At 45.4% G+C, this 16,702-nt stretch overlaps 1 protein-coding gene across 4 annotated transcripts in view; it reads left to right on the top strand.

The window, feature by feature from the left end:
* The window catches only part of itpr3 (inositol 1,4,5-trisphosphate receptor, type 3), a 255,817-nt gene that overhangs the window by 167,980 nt on the left and 71,135 nt on the right, over nucleotides 1-16,702 (top strand). For all 4 annotated transcript variants that reach the window (XR_007961438.1, XM_052058664.1, XM_052058663.1 and 1 more), the window contains 11 exons: nucleotides 3,035-3,154; nucleotides 8,810-8,932; nucleotides 9,419-9,619; nucleotides 9,690-9,805; nucleotides 9,869-10,004; nucleotides 10,204-10,329; nucleotides 10,398-10,523; nucleotides 10,606-10,726; nucleotides 11,318-11,648; nucleotides 11,754-11,862; nucleotides 11,935-12,028. Coding sequence is in view for 3 of the 4 variants with exons in the window: in XM_052058664.1 (XP_051914624.1) it covers nucleotides 3,035-3,154; nucleotides 8,810-8,932; nucleotides 9,419-9,619; nucleotides 9,690-9,805; nucleotides 9,869-10,004; nucleotides 10,204-10,329; nucleotides 10,398-10,523; nucleotides 10,606-10,726; nucleotides 11,318-11,648; nucleotides 11,754-11,862; nucleotides 11,935-12,028 (1,603 nt within the window). In the remaining variant the exon portion in view is untranslated. The remainder of the gene's footprint in view (nucleotides 1-3,034; nucleotides 3,155-8,809; nucleotides 8,933-9,418; nucleotides 9,620-9,689; nucleotides 9,806-9,868; nucleotides 10,005-10,203; nucleotides 10,330-10,397; nucleotides 10,524-10,605; nucleotides 10,727-11,317; nucleotides 11,649-11,753; nucleotides 11,863-11,934; nucleotides 12,029-16,702) is intronic.

The following is a 16,702-nucleotide window of genomic DNA, read 5'->3' as shown; positions in this document are numbered from 1 at the left end:
AGCAGTAAAGCTGAAGGCTGCTGCAAATGGAGACTCCGCAGAGTTGTCCTTGCATGATCCCGAGTGTATATGCGTTTAGCTTTTGTTCATTGTTGCCGGGCATTCACCAACTATACAATTAGCAAGGTATTCGATAAATCAGTGCAGATCCGCACTTGACATCGCCCATTGGTATCTGGTTTGACGTATCTGCTTTGACCAATGCAAATGCAATGATGAGAGGCTTGCCATGTCAAGTTGGTACCCTGCAATGGGAAATGCTTAAAGATAAATTGTTCCCACTATTTTATGAATATTCCGGGTCAAATTGGGTCAAAAAATCTCCTTCAAATGCCCTGTGGGAGACTACCAGGCCAAACGACACAACTATGAGGGTGGGTTTTAAGAAATAAAGAAATAAATAAACATGAGTACAACTGAGAACTAACTTGGAAGCGTGGCTTTGGACTGGTCAGTTTGCCTTAGAGTGCTCACTGGGTGGTCACGAGATCGCCGGGAGTTACCAAGAAGTTTGCCTTTGTTCCCGGGGACCGGTGCATTACGCTGCACTCGCTACTTCAAAATGCACCCTGCTGCATCCGCCACTGATGGAGCCAACACAACGCAGAAACATGGTAGCTACAAGATGATGACATATCGGCAGCTACCAGTCAAAGGATTTTCCTATCAAATTAAATAGAACCATGACCCAAACAGAGCAACACTTATTTACCGATTAAATATTGAAGAGAAATTGCAACTGTCTTACGTGCTGGCCATTTTAGTGCCCTGAGCATAAATGCTTGTGGTGCCCCCACCCCATCCCCCACATTCCTCGCACCCCCCCTGACAGAAATGAACAATATCTGAGTATTTGTCAGTTTTGCTTTATTTTACAACATAACTTGTTCATATTAACATTTCAAAACTTTCACCAAAAAAGAGATAAATAATAAGTATTTATAAAACACCAAGAATGGCACCAAATACTTAACTTAATAACAATAAATTATTAAAAAATAATAATAAATTCCACTTGTATTAACAGTGAAATAGAGTTCTGAAACATGGTATAAATATTACCAAAATTAATTATGTTATTATGTAGGCCTGTATTTAAAACAGGTACATGAAAATGTCAATATTATACCTTTATAGACAAGGACTGACAGAGCACTATCTTAATATTCTGGACATCATGTGAAAACAGTGAATATGAAAGAGAATGCGACACAGCACGATCGATTTTTTTTCCAAATTAAGTTTGACCGATAGATGTCGCTCTTGGCCTGTGAACCTCTCCAAAATGTCGGCATAATTGTTGCACATCAAACAACTTTCTGTCGGAACATCCCATTTAATTTTCATAGCGTAATCAATGTCCACCTCATAGCTTTTCCACCATAGCGTTTTGGGTTGTTTTGGGCGAGCTTGTATTACGCAATCGCCACTCGAATTTCTTGAGGTGCAACAGTTCGGTCCGGAGAGAGGGAATGTAAGAGGCACCAAAGGTAGAGGTCCGTGCAGGAGATTCATCTGTTTTCGCGTAAATAAGCCCACATTGTTTTTGTATTACATATATTTATTAATACTTTACAAACCTTTATTATAAATATTATACTGTTATTATTATAATTCCTATTATTATGATTATTACAAGCTTTTATTTTATTTGTTTATTTCCCCCCTCTCCCCCGACCAATCTGTTGGTGCCCTATGCGCAGTGCGTGATCAGCGTATGCCAAGCGCCGTGCCTGATGACAGCCATTTAAGACTAATATAGCCCAAAAATTGCATCATGGACATTTCCAACTCAAATTATCTCAAACCCAACAAAAGGACATAAAAAAAAATACAAATTGAGGCATGGAATCTTTAACAGTTTGGGTAAGAAAATCATTTTTACGTTGATTGATTGTTTTTCTTTTGTGGATTCGTTTTTGTTCACATTTGACACTGCATCAACAAGTTGGCCAAACCTTCCCATTTTGAATATTTTGATTTTATGATGTTATTTCACTCCTCAAGCAACCTTCACATACTTAACCTCCTGTAGCTCTTTACTGAGTCACAATCTTGTTATTGTGTTACGGAATATCATCCACTGCTAGTATTATCTGTAAAACCTCTATTACGTGGTCAGGTATTTTTTCTGAAATAGTTTAACTTCTTTGCTTGCCATTGATGTGTAGAAAGGTGTAATGGGTATGTTGCATTACCTAAATTGTTGTACAAGGATAAAAAATAGTTCAATAATTTATAAAGGTTTAGAAAGTAAGATTCCATCTTAATGACAATGTTCTAATGTGGTTCATTACTTTTAGCATTCTTACTTGCCCTCAAGTTTTAAAAAGAATTGACGCAATGTTGGATTCAGTCAGATTCAGAATCACTCCGAGTGGCCAAGTATGTTAAACACATACGGAACCAAACAGCATTAACGGTTATTGGAGCCACCACTCTTGTACTCAAGAAAAAACAACCACGATAACAAAATGTACATTAAGGTAATAACCTGTTCCAAGCAGAGAAAGTCTCAAAGCAATATACAATGTGAAGTGGTCCGGTGATACTGATCAGTCACATGATGCTGTCTTTAAGCAATATAAAGTGTCCAGTACTAGAGATACAGTATATTGATCAGCAGATGTGCAAATGGCACAGTCATTAAACAAGATAAAGCGGACAGTGTGATAATTCTGATCAATCACTGTACAAATGATGCAGCGTAATGAAGCTGCGATGAATATCGGAATAATGACATTAGAGCCATGTGCAGAGTGTCCAAGTGTCACTATGAATTATGTCCAAAATGTTTATGGCAAGTGGAAAGAAGCTGCTGAAATATCTACTGGTTTGGGTCGTTGTTCAATAATGCCTACCAGGGGGAAGGACCTGGAAAAGGTGTTGACCTGAGTGGTTAACAAACCTACATGGTAACTCTGATGGTAATGATGGCGGGTATGTTAGAAGGGAATTCAAAGTTTTTACATTTGGAGTGTGTGCAACATACTTGTTGAAAAGCACTGTGCTGCATTGTGGTGTTTTGTTGTAGATCCTTGAGCGGCTTAACAAGATGTGCAGCAGTGGTGTGTGGAAGAAGCAGCAGAGGTTGCTGAAGAACATGGGTGCTCATAAAGTCATGCTGGACCTGCTGCAGGTCTCCTACGACCAGGTGAGACCAACATTCAAAAACGTGATTTCCATTGTCATGCAGATGATATCCAGGTTTGTGTTCCCTGAAAACAGAAGGAACACTACTCCTTGTACAATGTCTGTTGAAGAAGAAAAGCAGATGAAATCTCTTCATGAATTTTATTTCAATTGGAATGCATGGCTATTTAGTACCACTAGAATCACTTAAGGCAGGGGTGTCCAAACTCGGCTTTAGCTTCAGCTGAGACTCCAAATTGTGTGTAGGTGAGTGTAAATCAGCTGGCTATCAGGCCAGGATGTACAAAGTACCTTGCTTCTCATCCAAAATTAGGCTAAAATAGGCTCCAGTCTCACAGGCAAACCCTAATGAGTGCTAGTGCTTCAGAAGACTAATGGATGGATGCAGTGACGTTCCGTCAGGGCCAACAAGGCCTTCTCTGCTGGCCTAAACATTCTCAGAAAAGTAAATTTAATAAATTTACTTTTCTTTTTAATTAAAAGTCAATTTAATAAATTTACTTTTCTTTTTAATTAAAAGTCAATTTAATAAATTTACTTTTCTGAGAATAACACATTTAATGTATTTTATTTTCATAAATATATAAACACAATTATTCTCTGTATTCTTTCCGTCATATTATTTCTCTGTATTCTTTCCGTAATATTATTTCCACTTAGTCAAGTGGCTTTCAATGTTATTTTCAATAACATTGAAAGCCACTCGATAAATAACTTATTTATTGTCCGTGTTTTATGTTATGTGTTGTGTTTATTTTACTTTATGTTAACTGTTTTGTAAAGCGCTTTGTTACAGCTGCCGCTGTTGTGAAAGCGCTATATAAATCAGCATGTATTGTATTGTATTGTATTATGGTAGAGTTTTTAACCACTCATATTTCAGCTAGCTTGTGCTTCCAGGTAAATTAAACTTGCTCGCGCCTTCAGATTAAACAGAGCAGGACCTTGTGCGCTGTAAGTGAACGGGCACAGTAAGGTTGCAATAGCCAATCAGACTCGTCTGCAGTGCGTACTAGGGCCAGCTAGAAGGGCTTACGTCGACACTGGACGTGCGAGTTCGGAGATTGGATGAGCGCCTTTTCTGTTTACTGAGAATTGTATCCTGACTTGTTCAATAAAGATGAAAAAAAAAAAGATTTCCACGAAAAGCTGGATATTGTGCGAAGAGGTCGCCCAACTCCTGCGCTAGGTAGCCTGTCCCAGCAAGGAAAAGGGTGTGTCCGTCATTTTCAGACGAGCAATTATGAACGGTACCCGTGGCTCACAGCCTCTGAGAAACGCTGCAAATCGTACTGCTAGGAGTGCCTGTTGCTTGCAACTGACCGATTTGGTGTTTGGAGCCACAGTGGATTTACCCATTTAAGTTGTTTTACCAAGGCAGCAAGGAAACATCAGAGCACGGCTGGGCACTTACAAGCTACGGTGCATTTAAAAACGTTTGGGGACACTCGCGTAGATCTGCAGCTCAGTGAACAGGCACTACATTGGTGAGTAAATGAATTTTATTTTACATTTCTTCTTGTCATTTTATTTCGTTAGTATTAAATTAATGGTAACAAAATAAAATGACAAAGATACAAAAATGTATCAAATACATCTGCTCACCTGCAATTTAAAATGACGCATTGTAGTCACCCCCTCCGTGAGTCGTCACCTTACCGTGGTGGAGGGGTTTGTGTGTCCCAATGATCCTAGAAGCTAAGTTGTCTGGGGCTTTATGCCCCTGACAGGGTCACCCATGGCAAACAGGTTCTAGGTGAGGGGCCAGACAAAGCACGGCTCAAAGACCCCTTATGATGAACAAAATATATGGACCAAGGTTTCCCTTGCCCGGACGCGGGTCACCGGGGCCCCCCTCTGGAGCCAGGCCTGGAGGTGGGGCTCGTTGGCAAGCGCCTGGTGGCCGGGCCTACACCCATGGGGCCCGGCCGGGCACAGCCCGAAGAGGCAACGTGGGTCCCCCTTCCCATGGGCTCACCACCCATGAGAGGGGCCAAAGGGGTCGGGTGCATTGTGAGCTGGGCGGCAGCCGAAGGCGGGGACCCTGGCGGTCCGATCCTCGGCTGCAGAAGCTAGCTCTTGGGACATGGAATGTCACCTCTCTGGCAGGGAAGGAGCCCGAGCTGGTGTGTGAGGCAGAGAATTTCCGACTGGATATAGTCGGACTTGCCTCCACACACAGCCTGGGTTCTGGTACCAGTTCTCTCGAGAGGGGTTGGACTCTCTTCCACTCTGGAGTTGCTCACGGTGAGAGGCGCAGAGCAGGTGTGGGCATACTCATTGCCCCCCGGCTCAGTGCCTGTACATTGGGGTTCACACCGGTAGACGAGAGGGTTGCCTCCCTCCGCCTGCGGGTGGGGGGACGGGTCTTGACTGTTGTTTGTGCATATGCACCAAACAGCAGCTCAGCATACCCACCCTTTTTGTAGTCCTTGGAGGCTGTGCTGGAGAGTACTCCTGCTGGGGACTCCCTTGTTCTGCTGGGGGACTTCAATGCTCACGTGGGCAATGACAGTGAGACCTGGAGGGGCGTGATTGGGAGGAACGGCCCCCCCGATCAGAACCCGAGTGGTGTTATGTTATTGGACTTCTGTGCTCGTCACGGATTGTCCATAACGAACACCTTGTTCAAACATAAGGGTGTCCATATGTGCACTTGGCACCAGGACACCCTAGGTCGCAGTTCGATGATCGACTTTGTTGTTGTATAATCGGATTTGCGGCCGCATGTTCTGGACACTCGGGTGAAGAGAGGGGCGGGGCTGTCAACTGATAACCACCTGGTGGTGAGTAGGCTCCGATGGTGGGGGAAGATGCCGGTCCGTCCTGGCAGACCCAAACGTATAGTGAGGGTTTGTTGGGAGCGTCTGGCGGAATCCCCTGTCAGAAGGAGTTTCAACTCCCACCTCCGACAGAGCTTTTCCCATGTTCCGGGGGAGGCGGGGGACATTGAGCCCGAGTGGACCGTGTTCCGTGCCTCTGTTGTTGAGGCGGCCAATCTGAGTTGTGGCTGTAAGGTGGTTGGTGCCTGTCGTGGCGGCAACCCCCGTACTCGCTGGTGGACACCAGCAGTGAGGGATGCCGTAAAGCTGAAGAAGGAGTCCTATCGAGCCTTTATGGCCTGTGGGACCCCAGAGGCAGCTGACGCGTATCGATTGGCCAAGCGGGCCGCGGCTTCGGTGGTCGCCGAGGCAAAAACCCGAGCGTGGGAAGAGTTCGGTGAGGCCATGGAAGCCGACTTCCGGACGGCTTCGAGGAAATTCTGGTCCACCATCCGACGTCTCAGGAGGGGGAAGCAGTGCACCACTAACACTGTGTACAGTGGGGATGGGGCGCTGCTGACTTCGACTCGGGACGTTGTGAACCGGTGGGCAGAGTACTTCGAAGACCTCCTCAACTCCACCAACACACCTTCCTTGGAGGAAGCAGAGCCCGGGGACTCTGAGGTGGGCTCTCCTATCTCTGTGGTTGAAGTCACCGATGAGGTTAAAAAGCTCCTCGGTGGCAAGGCACCAGGGGTGGATGAGATCCGCCCGGAGTTCCTCAAGGCTCTGGATGTTGTGGGGCTGTCCTGGTTGACACGCCTCTGCAACATCGCGTGGACAACAGGGAGAGTGCCTCTGGATTGGCAGACCGGGGTGGTAGTCCCTCTTTTTAAAAAGGGGGACCGGAGGGTGTGTTCCAACTACAGAGGGATCACACTCCTCAGCCTCCCTGGTAAGGTCTATTCAGGGGTGCTGGAGAGGAGGGTCCGTCAGGAAGTCGAGCCTCAGATTGAGGAGGAGCAGTGTGGTTTTCGTCCCGGCCGTGGAACAGTGGACCAGCTCTACACCCTTAGCAGGGTCCTTGAGGGTATGTGGGAATTCGCCCAACCAGTCTACATGTGTTTTGTGGACTTGGAGAAGGCGTTTGACCGTGTCCCTCGGGGAGTTCTGTGGGGGGTGCTTCGTGGGTATGGGGTACCGAACCCCCTGATACGGGCTGTTCGGTCACTATACCACCGATTTCAGAGTTTGGTTCGCATTGCCGGCAGTAAGTCGGAATCGTTTCCAGTGGAGGTAGGACTCCGCCAAGGCTGCCCTTTGTCGCCGATTCTGTTCATAACCTTTATGGACAGAATTTCTAGGCGCAGCCGAAGCGTTGAGGGGGTCCGTTTTGGGGGCCTCAGTCTTTCATCCCTGCTTTTTGCAGATGATGTGGTGCTGTTGGCTCCTTCAAACGGGGCTCTCCAACTCTCACTGGAGCGTTTCGCAGCCGAGTGTGAAGCGGTTGGGATGAAAATCTGCACCTCCAAATCTGAAACCATGGTCCTCAGTCGGAAAAGGGTGGAGTGCCCCCTCCGGGTCGGGGAGGAGATCTTACCCCAAGTGGAGGAGTTCAAGTATCTTGGGGTCTTGTTCACGAGTGGGGGTAGGAGGGAGCGGGAGATCGACAGGCGGATCGGTGCAGCGTCTGCTGTGATGCGGACGTTGTCTCGGTCTGTCGTGGTGAAGAAGGAGCTGAGCCAAAAGGCGAAGCTCTCAATTTACCGGTCGATCTACGTCCCAACCCTCACCTATGGTCACGAGCTATGGGTCGTGACCGAAAGAACGAGATCCCGGATACAAGCGGCTGAAATGAGTTTTCTTCGCAGGGTGTCCGGGCTCTCCCTTAGAGATAAGGTGAGAAGCTCAGTCATCCGGGAGGGGCTCAGAGTCGAGCCGCTTCTCCTCCACATCGAGAGGAGCCAGATGAGGTGGCTTGGGCATCTAATTCGGATGCCTCCTGAGCGCCTCCCCGGTGAGGTGTTCCGGTCATGTCCCACCGGGAGGAGACCCAGAGGAAGACCCAGGACACGCTGGAGAGACTATGTCACCCAGCTGGCCTGGGAACGCCTCGGGATCCCCCGGGGAGAGCTGGAAGAAGTAGCTAGGGAGAGGGAAGTCTGGGCTTCCCTGCTAAAGCTGTTGCCCCCGCGACCCGGCCCCGGATAAGCGGTAGATGATGGATGGATGGCATTGTAGTCACCCTCGTGCATGGAAGTTCGCTCAATCTCAGCTGCTCAACATTTTCAGTTTATTGCTGTTGTATCGCCGATTTTCAAAATGCAAATGATCCGTTTACTTTATTTTTAAAGAATAGTTTGTTTTGTTATTGTTTGGTTGGTGTCTTATATGAAACTGCGACATTGTGCAATTTATTGGACAGACTTGTTTAAGATCACACAGCGTAATATGGGTGGCATTTTATTTCATCTTTTTATTTTTGACGATCAGTAAATTTAGTTACCTGCTCTTAATTGTGAATGCATACTTGATGGTTTTAAATGCTCCTGAAATTAAGTGCTGCTTGACGAGTATGTATGTATGTGACATCACTGAAGGCCGAAGGTTGAAATGCACGGCCCACCACTGGATGGATGTTTTTATTCATGTTCTAATGTGTTTTTTTTGTTTTTTGTTTTTTTGCTCTTGTTCCTATTTGACCCCTGACATCTGAATCTTTTGACTCCTGCTCAGCACCATAGAAGTGCAAATCACACCACAAAAATCTGCTTGACACCAACTAAAATTGCAACCAAACCAAGAGCAATAAAAACAAAACAGGAATTAGAAGCCTACCCAAACGTTGTAACAGTGGGAGTCATTGTTCTTTTCTTCCCCTTTTTGGTCTGTAGAACGACGTGAAGATGCAAGAAATCATCAGATACACACACCTATTTCTGCAGAAGTTCTGCATGGGCAACCAGGAGAATCAGGCTTTGCTGCACAAGAACCTTGGTCTCTTCCTCAATCCAGGGGTAGGCGGCTCCTCGTCCAGTTTCCCACCAAGATATCGACTTAGTTTAACTTTGAAAAAAAATAAGGAGGCAGCATGGTGCCACAAGGCATCCGGCCTGCCTGACTCAAGATACATATAAGAAATACAGAGAGAATGATAGAAGCTAGCTAGGTGTTTAGCTGAAGCTACAGCAACACAATTTAGCAACTCTATTTCTGTAACTAGCCACATTTCCAATCCCTCGAGTCCAGTGAATGTGTTTTGAAAAAACATCTGGACCCTTTTGGTGGTTATATTGGAAAATCATGGACCCTTGGAGAGTCCCTTCAAAGCAGATAGTGAAAATTGTTTACACAGTAACCCCCTGCTTGACATTGGTCAAAATACACCCATTTTTTGATGTCAGTCATGATGTTGGGCTTTTGTAGTTAATTTAGCTTCTGGGTTCAAGCTGGCTGCCTAAATTTGAGATGTGCAATCTGTGACTCGCTCCGTTTCTGTGCAGCTGCTGGAGGCGGAGACTGTGCAGCACATCTTCAGCAATAACTACCAGCTATGCACAGAGATATCGGAAAGTGTCCTGCAGCACTTCATCCACTGCTTGGCCACACATGGACGCCATGTTCATTACCTCAACTTCCTGCACACCATCATCAAAGCCGAGGGCAAGTACGTCAAGAAGTGCCAGGACATGGTCATGACCGAGGTGAGGGCCCAGCTGAGGGCGTTCCGGCGTGGACATGGCCTCTTATGTGACCAAGAGTGTGTCTCTGCAGCTAACCAATGCCGGTGAGGATGTCGTCGTCTTCTACAACGACAAGGCATCTTTCAACGTCATGCTGGAGCTGATGGCCGAGAGCAGGGAGGGCATTGGTGAAAACAGCCCGCTCAGGTAAATACGGCAGCAGCATCGTGTGGAAAAAGGTCACGTATAAGATGGCACTGTGGTGTACAGGTACCACATCTCACTGGTGGAGTTGCTGGCGGCGTGTGCAGAGGGCAAGAACGTCTACACAGAGATCAAGTGCACTTCGCTGCTGCCACTGGAGGACGTTGTCCGTGTTGTGACGCATGAGGACTGCATCACCGAGGTTGGCAGTATTTGTGTGTGCATGCTGAGAGATCACAGTATACCGTCGGAATGGCTGTAGACTATATATCTTTGTGAGAATGCTCGGCAGCATGGTAGCACAGCGGAATGGTAAATCTGTGTCAGAAACTTGTGGTTGGTTTACATTCATACTTTACTGCTCCGTGGCTCTGCCGTTCGACCATTTTGTGTGCGTTCAGGTAAAAGTCGCTTACGTCAACTTCGTCAATCACTGCTACGTGGACACGGAAGTAGAGATGAAGGAGATCTACACATCCAACCACATCTGGAACCTCTTTGAGGACTTCACAGTGGACATGGCCCGAGTGAGGAGAAGCATTTTGTTGTTTTACCATTGACCTGTGATTGCCAAAGCGGTGTGTGCTCCTCGCAGGTCTGCAACAAGCGAGACAAGCGACTTTCCGACCAAGTCTTGGAGAAGTATATCATCAATGTGGTCTTTGACACCATCAACGCCTTCTTTAGCTCGCCCTTCTCTGAGAACAGTACCTCGCTGCAGGTCAGCTCAAGCTTTGCCTCTGCCTGGGTGTGCTTTGTCTTGTCCTCAGGTTTGACTTTGCCACATCTCCTCTAATTGTTAGAGTCATCACACCATCGTTACACAGCTGCTGCAATCATCCGTTCGCCTGCTGGACTGTCCCTGGTTGCAGCAGCATCACCGGAACCAGGTGGAGACCTGCATCAAGACCCTTGCGGTCACAGGTGACCCTTTGTTCAGGATGAGGCATCTTGTTGCTCACTTTAATTTTGAACACTACTTTTGAGCAGACAAAAAGGGTTTTATATGCGATGAAACTAGGATTGGAGAAATCTGATCTCTTTTTTTCTAATTTGATTCAGTAATTTTTTTGGGGGAGTAGTTTGTTGCTGGAGCAGCCTGCAAAATGGGCATTACACAAAAGGTTGTGATGACAGATCCAGTCAAAGACATGACATTTACATATAAAGGGTGTTTATGATTCTCATTTCACTTTATCTCCTGATTTAATGTTATTTTCAGTCTTTGGAATATAAGAAAAACATGAGAATAACTACTCATAAACTGCAGACATTAAGTCTCTGATGCCATTAATGATGTTATAATTGGTGTCACATGTCTCTTATGTCACCCATGTTATCAACAATGTAATTGGTGAGGTCACTGATTAACATTAATGATGCCATCGATATTATCATTGATGCCATTATTTATTATGTCATTGATGTCACCGGTGATCTCACTGATGTCATATGATAGCATGCATGTTGTTATATCATGTGAAAAATCAAAGTGGGATAATTGTCTCCTCCCAGCCAAGAGTCGCTCCATCGCTCTCCCTCTTGACCTGGAGGCTCAGATTAGCGCCATGTTGTCCACCAGCGCTCTTAATTCGCTGTCACGCTCCAGCACCAGCTACAAGTCGACATCGCGCTGCTTGCGGCCTGTTGCCCCCAGCAACCCTTGGGATTACAAGAATATCATCGAGAAACTGCAGGATGTCATCAATACACTGGAGGAGCGCCTCAAACCACTTGTCAATGCAGAGCTCTCTGCCCTAGTTGACGTTCTCCATCAACCAGAGCTTCTCTTTCTGGAGGGAACAGATGCACGCCACCGCTGCGAGTCCGGCGGATTCATCTCCAAGTGAGAGGGATCATCTCATCGATTTGTGATGACTCTCGTAGCAAGTGTCAGGATCATTCATAAATTCATGTCCGTTTGTCTATGTGTGTTTGTGTTGGTAAACAGGCTGATCCAGCACACAAAGACACTGATGTCCTCAGAGGAGAAATTATGCATCAAAGTTCTGAGAACACTGCAGGAGATGTTGATCAGAACACTGGACTTTGATGAAAAGGTGATGAACACAGATTTCTTCTTATCATCATTTATACAGAAATATTGGAATTTTTCCTTTGTGGCTTTCTAGGGAATTTCACTGCGCAGGGTTCTACTGCAGAACTACTTGTTTCCTAACAGGAAAAACAACCCGAAGAATGACTTGGTGGAACTTGGAGCGGCAGGTCCCAAATGTTTATTCTGCAAAAAAACAAACACCAGATTTCCTCATGTGGTGGTGGTTTACTCAAGTTTAGCAAGTAACAATCGATTTGTACAGTTCAGTATTTATTTCTCAGTGTAATATTATTAAGAAAATATTCAATGCTCAAATTTAGCTCAACAAATGCCACATACTGTGCAGGTACTGCCGTAAAGATGTAATGTGTTGACATCATAATAAAGGTTTTTAATAGTGGCTATGTTAACATGCAGCCACTCCACTCTTTTAAAACCGAATATTAAGGTTTTTAAAGGCCAGGTAGCCGGCGCTATTCGATTAGTTCCCACGACAATTAAAATTTGAGTTTATTTTATCAATATTTTTGTCTTCATTTAGGCCTAAATGTTGATGTTTTTCTCTTAAATCTTGGTCGAATTATTTTTAGGAATATTTTTGTGGTATGCTTAATTCTAGTTTAGGGTCACATATAACGTGTGGTATGAGGGAGTCAGACAGAGATTGCGAAAGAGTGACAATAGCGTCATGTCGTGTGGTGGACTTGAACTTCATTTATTTACTATTGGTTTACAAGTTGCACACGGTATGTTGTCTTTTGTTATTGAGTGTTTGTGTCGAACAAAAAAGAGGCTTTCTCACTGAGGCCACTTTTATCCTGTTTAGCAGAAATCAAGACCTGGATAGCTCTGTATTTCGTGATGTTCATTGAAAAGAAAACAGAAGTGATGGCGTTTGGTCCCAGCGGCTCTTGTACTTCCCCATCCTGCTGATTTGGGCCCCTTGACTCTTTATCTAAAGCCAACAGTCTCGAAATTGGGTCTTCAACTGGACAGTGATTTTAAATGGGACCGGCAAATTGGTGCTGTTGTTAAATCCAACGTCTTTCATCTCAGGCAGCTGTCTCAAGTAGAGCCTCTCCTTTCATAAGAGCAGATTAAGAAGAAGAAGAAGAAGAATACCTTTAAAACAGTAATTCATGTCTTTGCCACATCTCTGCTGGATTACTGTAACACACTTCACTTTGGAGTCAGCCAATCAACCATTAAGCGTCTCCAGTTGGTCCAGAATGCTGCTGCTCGCCTCTTGACTGGTACATGCTGTGGTCCAAACCTTGATCAAGAAACCTGGTCTTGATCCAGATGTGCTGTCAGGTTTCAGGCCCATTTCCAAACTGCCTTTCATTTCCAAAATTCTGGAAAAAGTGATACACATGCAGTTGAAACTTTACTTGGATGAATATAACATCTTGAAGTTCTTCCAGTCAGGTTTCAAGACGAAGCATAGCACGGAGTCAGCCCTGTTACGAGTTTCTAATGACATCCTCCTGGCAAATGACTCTGGAGACCACGTGTGTCTAGTTTTATTGGACTTAACTGCAGCATTTGATACAGTGGATCACAGTATTCTGCTGACTCGTTTGCAGCACTTGGTGGGCATTGGCGGCTGTGCTCTTGAGTGGTTTAGGTCCTATCTAGCTGACAGGATCTTTTGTGTCAGCCTTGGCTGCTCTGAGTCACGCACTGCTCCCCTGTCATGTGGTGTTCCACAGGGCTCAATTCTGGGGCCTCTGCTGTTCTCGCTGTATCTGCTCCCATTGGTTTCCATCTTAAGGAAACGTGGTATTCCCTTCCACTGCTATGCAGATGACTGCCAGATCTATGTCCCACTGAGCTAGAAAGACGCCTTCTCATTAAGGCCACTCCTATCCTGTCTGGAAGAAATCAAAACCTGGATGGCACCAAATTTCTTGAAACTCAATGAAAAGAAGACAGAGGTGATATTGTTTGGTCCCAGTGGCCATTGTACATTCCATCCTGTAAACTTGGGCCCCCTGTCTCCTTATCTTAAGTCAACAGTCTCAAACTTGGGCCTTAAACTGGACAGTGATTTCAAACTCGATCGGCAGATTGGTGCCATTGTTAAATCCAGCTTCTTTCACCTTAGACAGCTGGCCAAAATAAAACCTCTACTCTCACGTGAACACTTTGAGACAGTAATTCATGCCTTTGTCACATCCCGGCTCGATTACTGCAATGCCCTTTACTTTGGAGTCAGCCAGTCCTCCATTAAGCGCCTTCAGCTGGTCCAGAATGCCGCTGCTCGCCTCATGTCTGGTACACGCAAGAGGGAGCACATAACTCCTACTCTGGCATCCCTTCACTGGGTCCCCATTAATTTTAGAGTTATTTTCAAGATTGTCTTACTTGTTTTCAAATCTCTGAATAATCTCGCGCCACCTTACCTCTCTGAGCTCATCCGCCCCTACACACCTGCCCGGCGCCTCAGGTCTGTGGACCAGACATTATTAGAAGTACCAAGAACTAAACTGAGGCTCAGAGGGGATCGAGCCTTTTCTGTTGCTGGTCCCTCTCTCTGAAATGACCTCCCACTGAACATTCGGCAAGCCTCCTCGCTGCCCATCATCAAAACCCTCCTCAAAACTCACTTGTATTCTTTGGCATTCGACTCAGCATGACTTAGTTTTGTTCTTGGTTTTACTGTTTGGTGCTTTCTACCACCTTTATTACCGATTTGTTTTACTGTTTATTCATTCATTCATTCATTCATTCATTCATTCATCTTCCGAACCGCTTGATCCTCACTAGGGTCGCGGGGGGTGCTGGAGCCTATCCCAGCTGTCTCCGGGCAGTAGGCGGGGGACACCCTGAATCGGTTGCCAGCCAATCGCAGGGCACACATAGACGAACAACCATGCACACTCACAGTCACACCTAGGGACAATTTAGAGTGTTCAACCAGCCTGCCACGCACATTCTTGGAATGTGGGAGGAAACCGGAGCACCCGGAGAAAACCCACGCAGACCCGGGGAGAACATGCAAACTCCACAGAGGGAGGCCGGAGCTGCAATCGAACCCGGCACCTCCGCACTGTGAAGCTGACATGCTGGACTACCAGGCCGTCCTCTTACTGTTTATTGCGCATGTTAAATTGCTCCATGTACAGCACTTTGTATGCAGCGATGGCTGTTTGAAAGTGCTCAAAAATACTGTTGACTTGACTTGACTTCACTTGACTCGAAAGAGGCAGCACATACTGTCACTCTTATTCTGGCATCCCTTCACTGGCTCCTTATCCATTTTAGAGTTCTCTTTAAAGATTCTATTATTTGTTTTCAAATTTTTGAATGGTCTCGCCCCACCTTACCTCTCTGTGCCCCTCTGACCCTCTGCCTGGTGCCTCAGATCTGCAGACCAAACACGATTAGAGGTACGTGCGACAAAGCGGAGGCTCAGAGAGGATCAAACCTTTTCTGTTGCTGGTCACGCTTTGGAATGATCTCGCGCTGAACATTAGTAAAGTGCGCCTGCCGTCCATTTTTAAAACTCAATTTTCTGTTTTTTCTTTGGGTTTTGACTCATAATAAGACTTGATTCATCTTTTACTATTTTTGTGTTTTCTACCGTCTTTGTTATTAATCTATTGTTTATTGTTGTATTGATTATTTTTGCTCTACGTACAGCACGTTGTATACAGCAGTGGTTGTTCTAAAGTGCTTTATAAGTACAGTTGAGTAAATCTTGATTGTTAATATGTGGAAGGCTTTTTAGCTTTCACGGTGTTCCATAATGGAAGTGCAATACAAAGTTTGGTTATTGACCAAGGTACTGTAGATACACACAATATGCTCTTATTTGGGTTTTCAAAAACCTGGATTTCATCCCTAGTTTACCCCTTTTCAAGCCCGAATATATGGTCATATAAATGCGAATTGGAATACCTCCATTCAAAAGGATACTGGTTTGTGTTCAGCACATGCTCTTACTCGAACGGCAAGGCATCTTTTTGTAGTGCAGTAAATTTTATGCTTTTATGCAGGCGTCATCGCCCTAACAACCCTAACTTTTATCTGTTGATTTCTATTTTACATTATTTTCTGTCTACGGCGAAAAAGACTGTGTACCGTATTTTCACGACTATTCGACGCATCGTACTAATGGCCGCAGTCTCATTAATGGGTGACATTTCTGTATTTTACACATACACAGGACGCATCGTACTAATGGCCGCAGTTTTACAGTGGTAAAACATACGCCAGCTTAAACATACGGCATGCATGCGCGCACTCTAACACGTTAGCTTGACGCATACGGTAGCATGCCAAGACATACAGATAAGATAAAAACATGTTTTTAAAAAGGCAACGAAAGCAGAACTGAGTTCGGGTGTATTTTATTTAGCCATCGTACAATGTTCTCACGTTTATCGATCAATCATCACCCAGAAATCCATCAAAGTCCTCATCCTCTGTATCAGAAGCAGAGGACTGCACATCTCAGTTGTCATTGAATGCATCACATGCTAGTGTGAGTTGCTACGCATTGCCGAGCGGAAAGAAGGAGTAGCAACAGCAAAGTCAACATTTCTCTCGTGTGAAGCTTTCCCACATTTGAAAGTAAAGAACAGAGCGAAACATGGTGGCAGCGCGTGTGTGTGTAGAAAGAATTGAACAATTGTGTAAGTACCGTAATCCATCAAAAACACCGTGTTCCCTCTCGTTGTTGCGTATTGTGGCGTAACTCGCCAAGTGCTGCCTCTCACTCTTTGTAAAGTTGTGTTTGCCACCGATCATACATTGTTCCCATGCCGTTTGCAACTTTACTTTGAACGCCCGGTTGATGCCAATGTCCAGCGGTTGGAGTTCTTTAGTCAACCCTC

The sequence above is a fragment of the Hippocampus zosterae genome, chromosome 2, assembly GCF_025434085.1.
Source record: "Hippocampus zosterae strain Florida chromosome 2, ASM2543408v3, whole genome shotgun sequence".
In the NCBI taxonomy this organism is placed as follows: Eukaryota; Metazoa; Chordata; class Actinopteri; order Syngnathiformes; family Syngnathidae; genus Hippocampus; species Hippocampus zosterae.
Note: the sequence above shows the minus strand (reverse complement) of the source record. Positions and strands in the feature narration are given on the sequence as shown.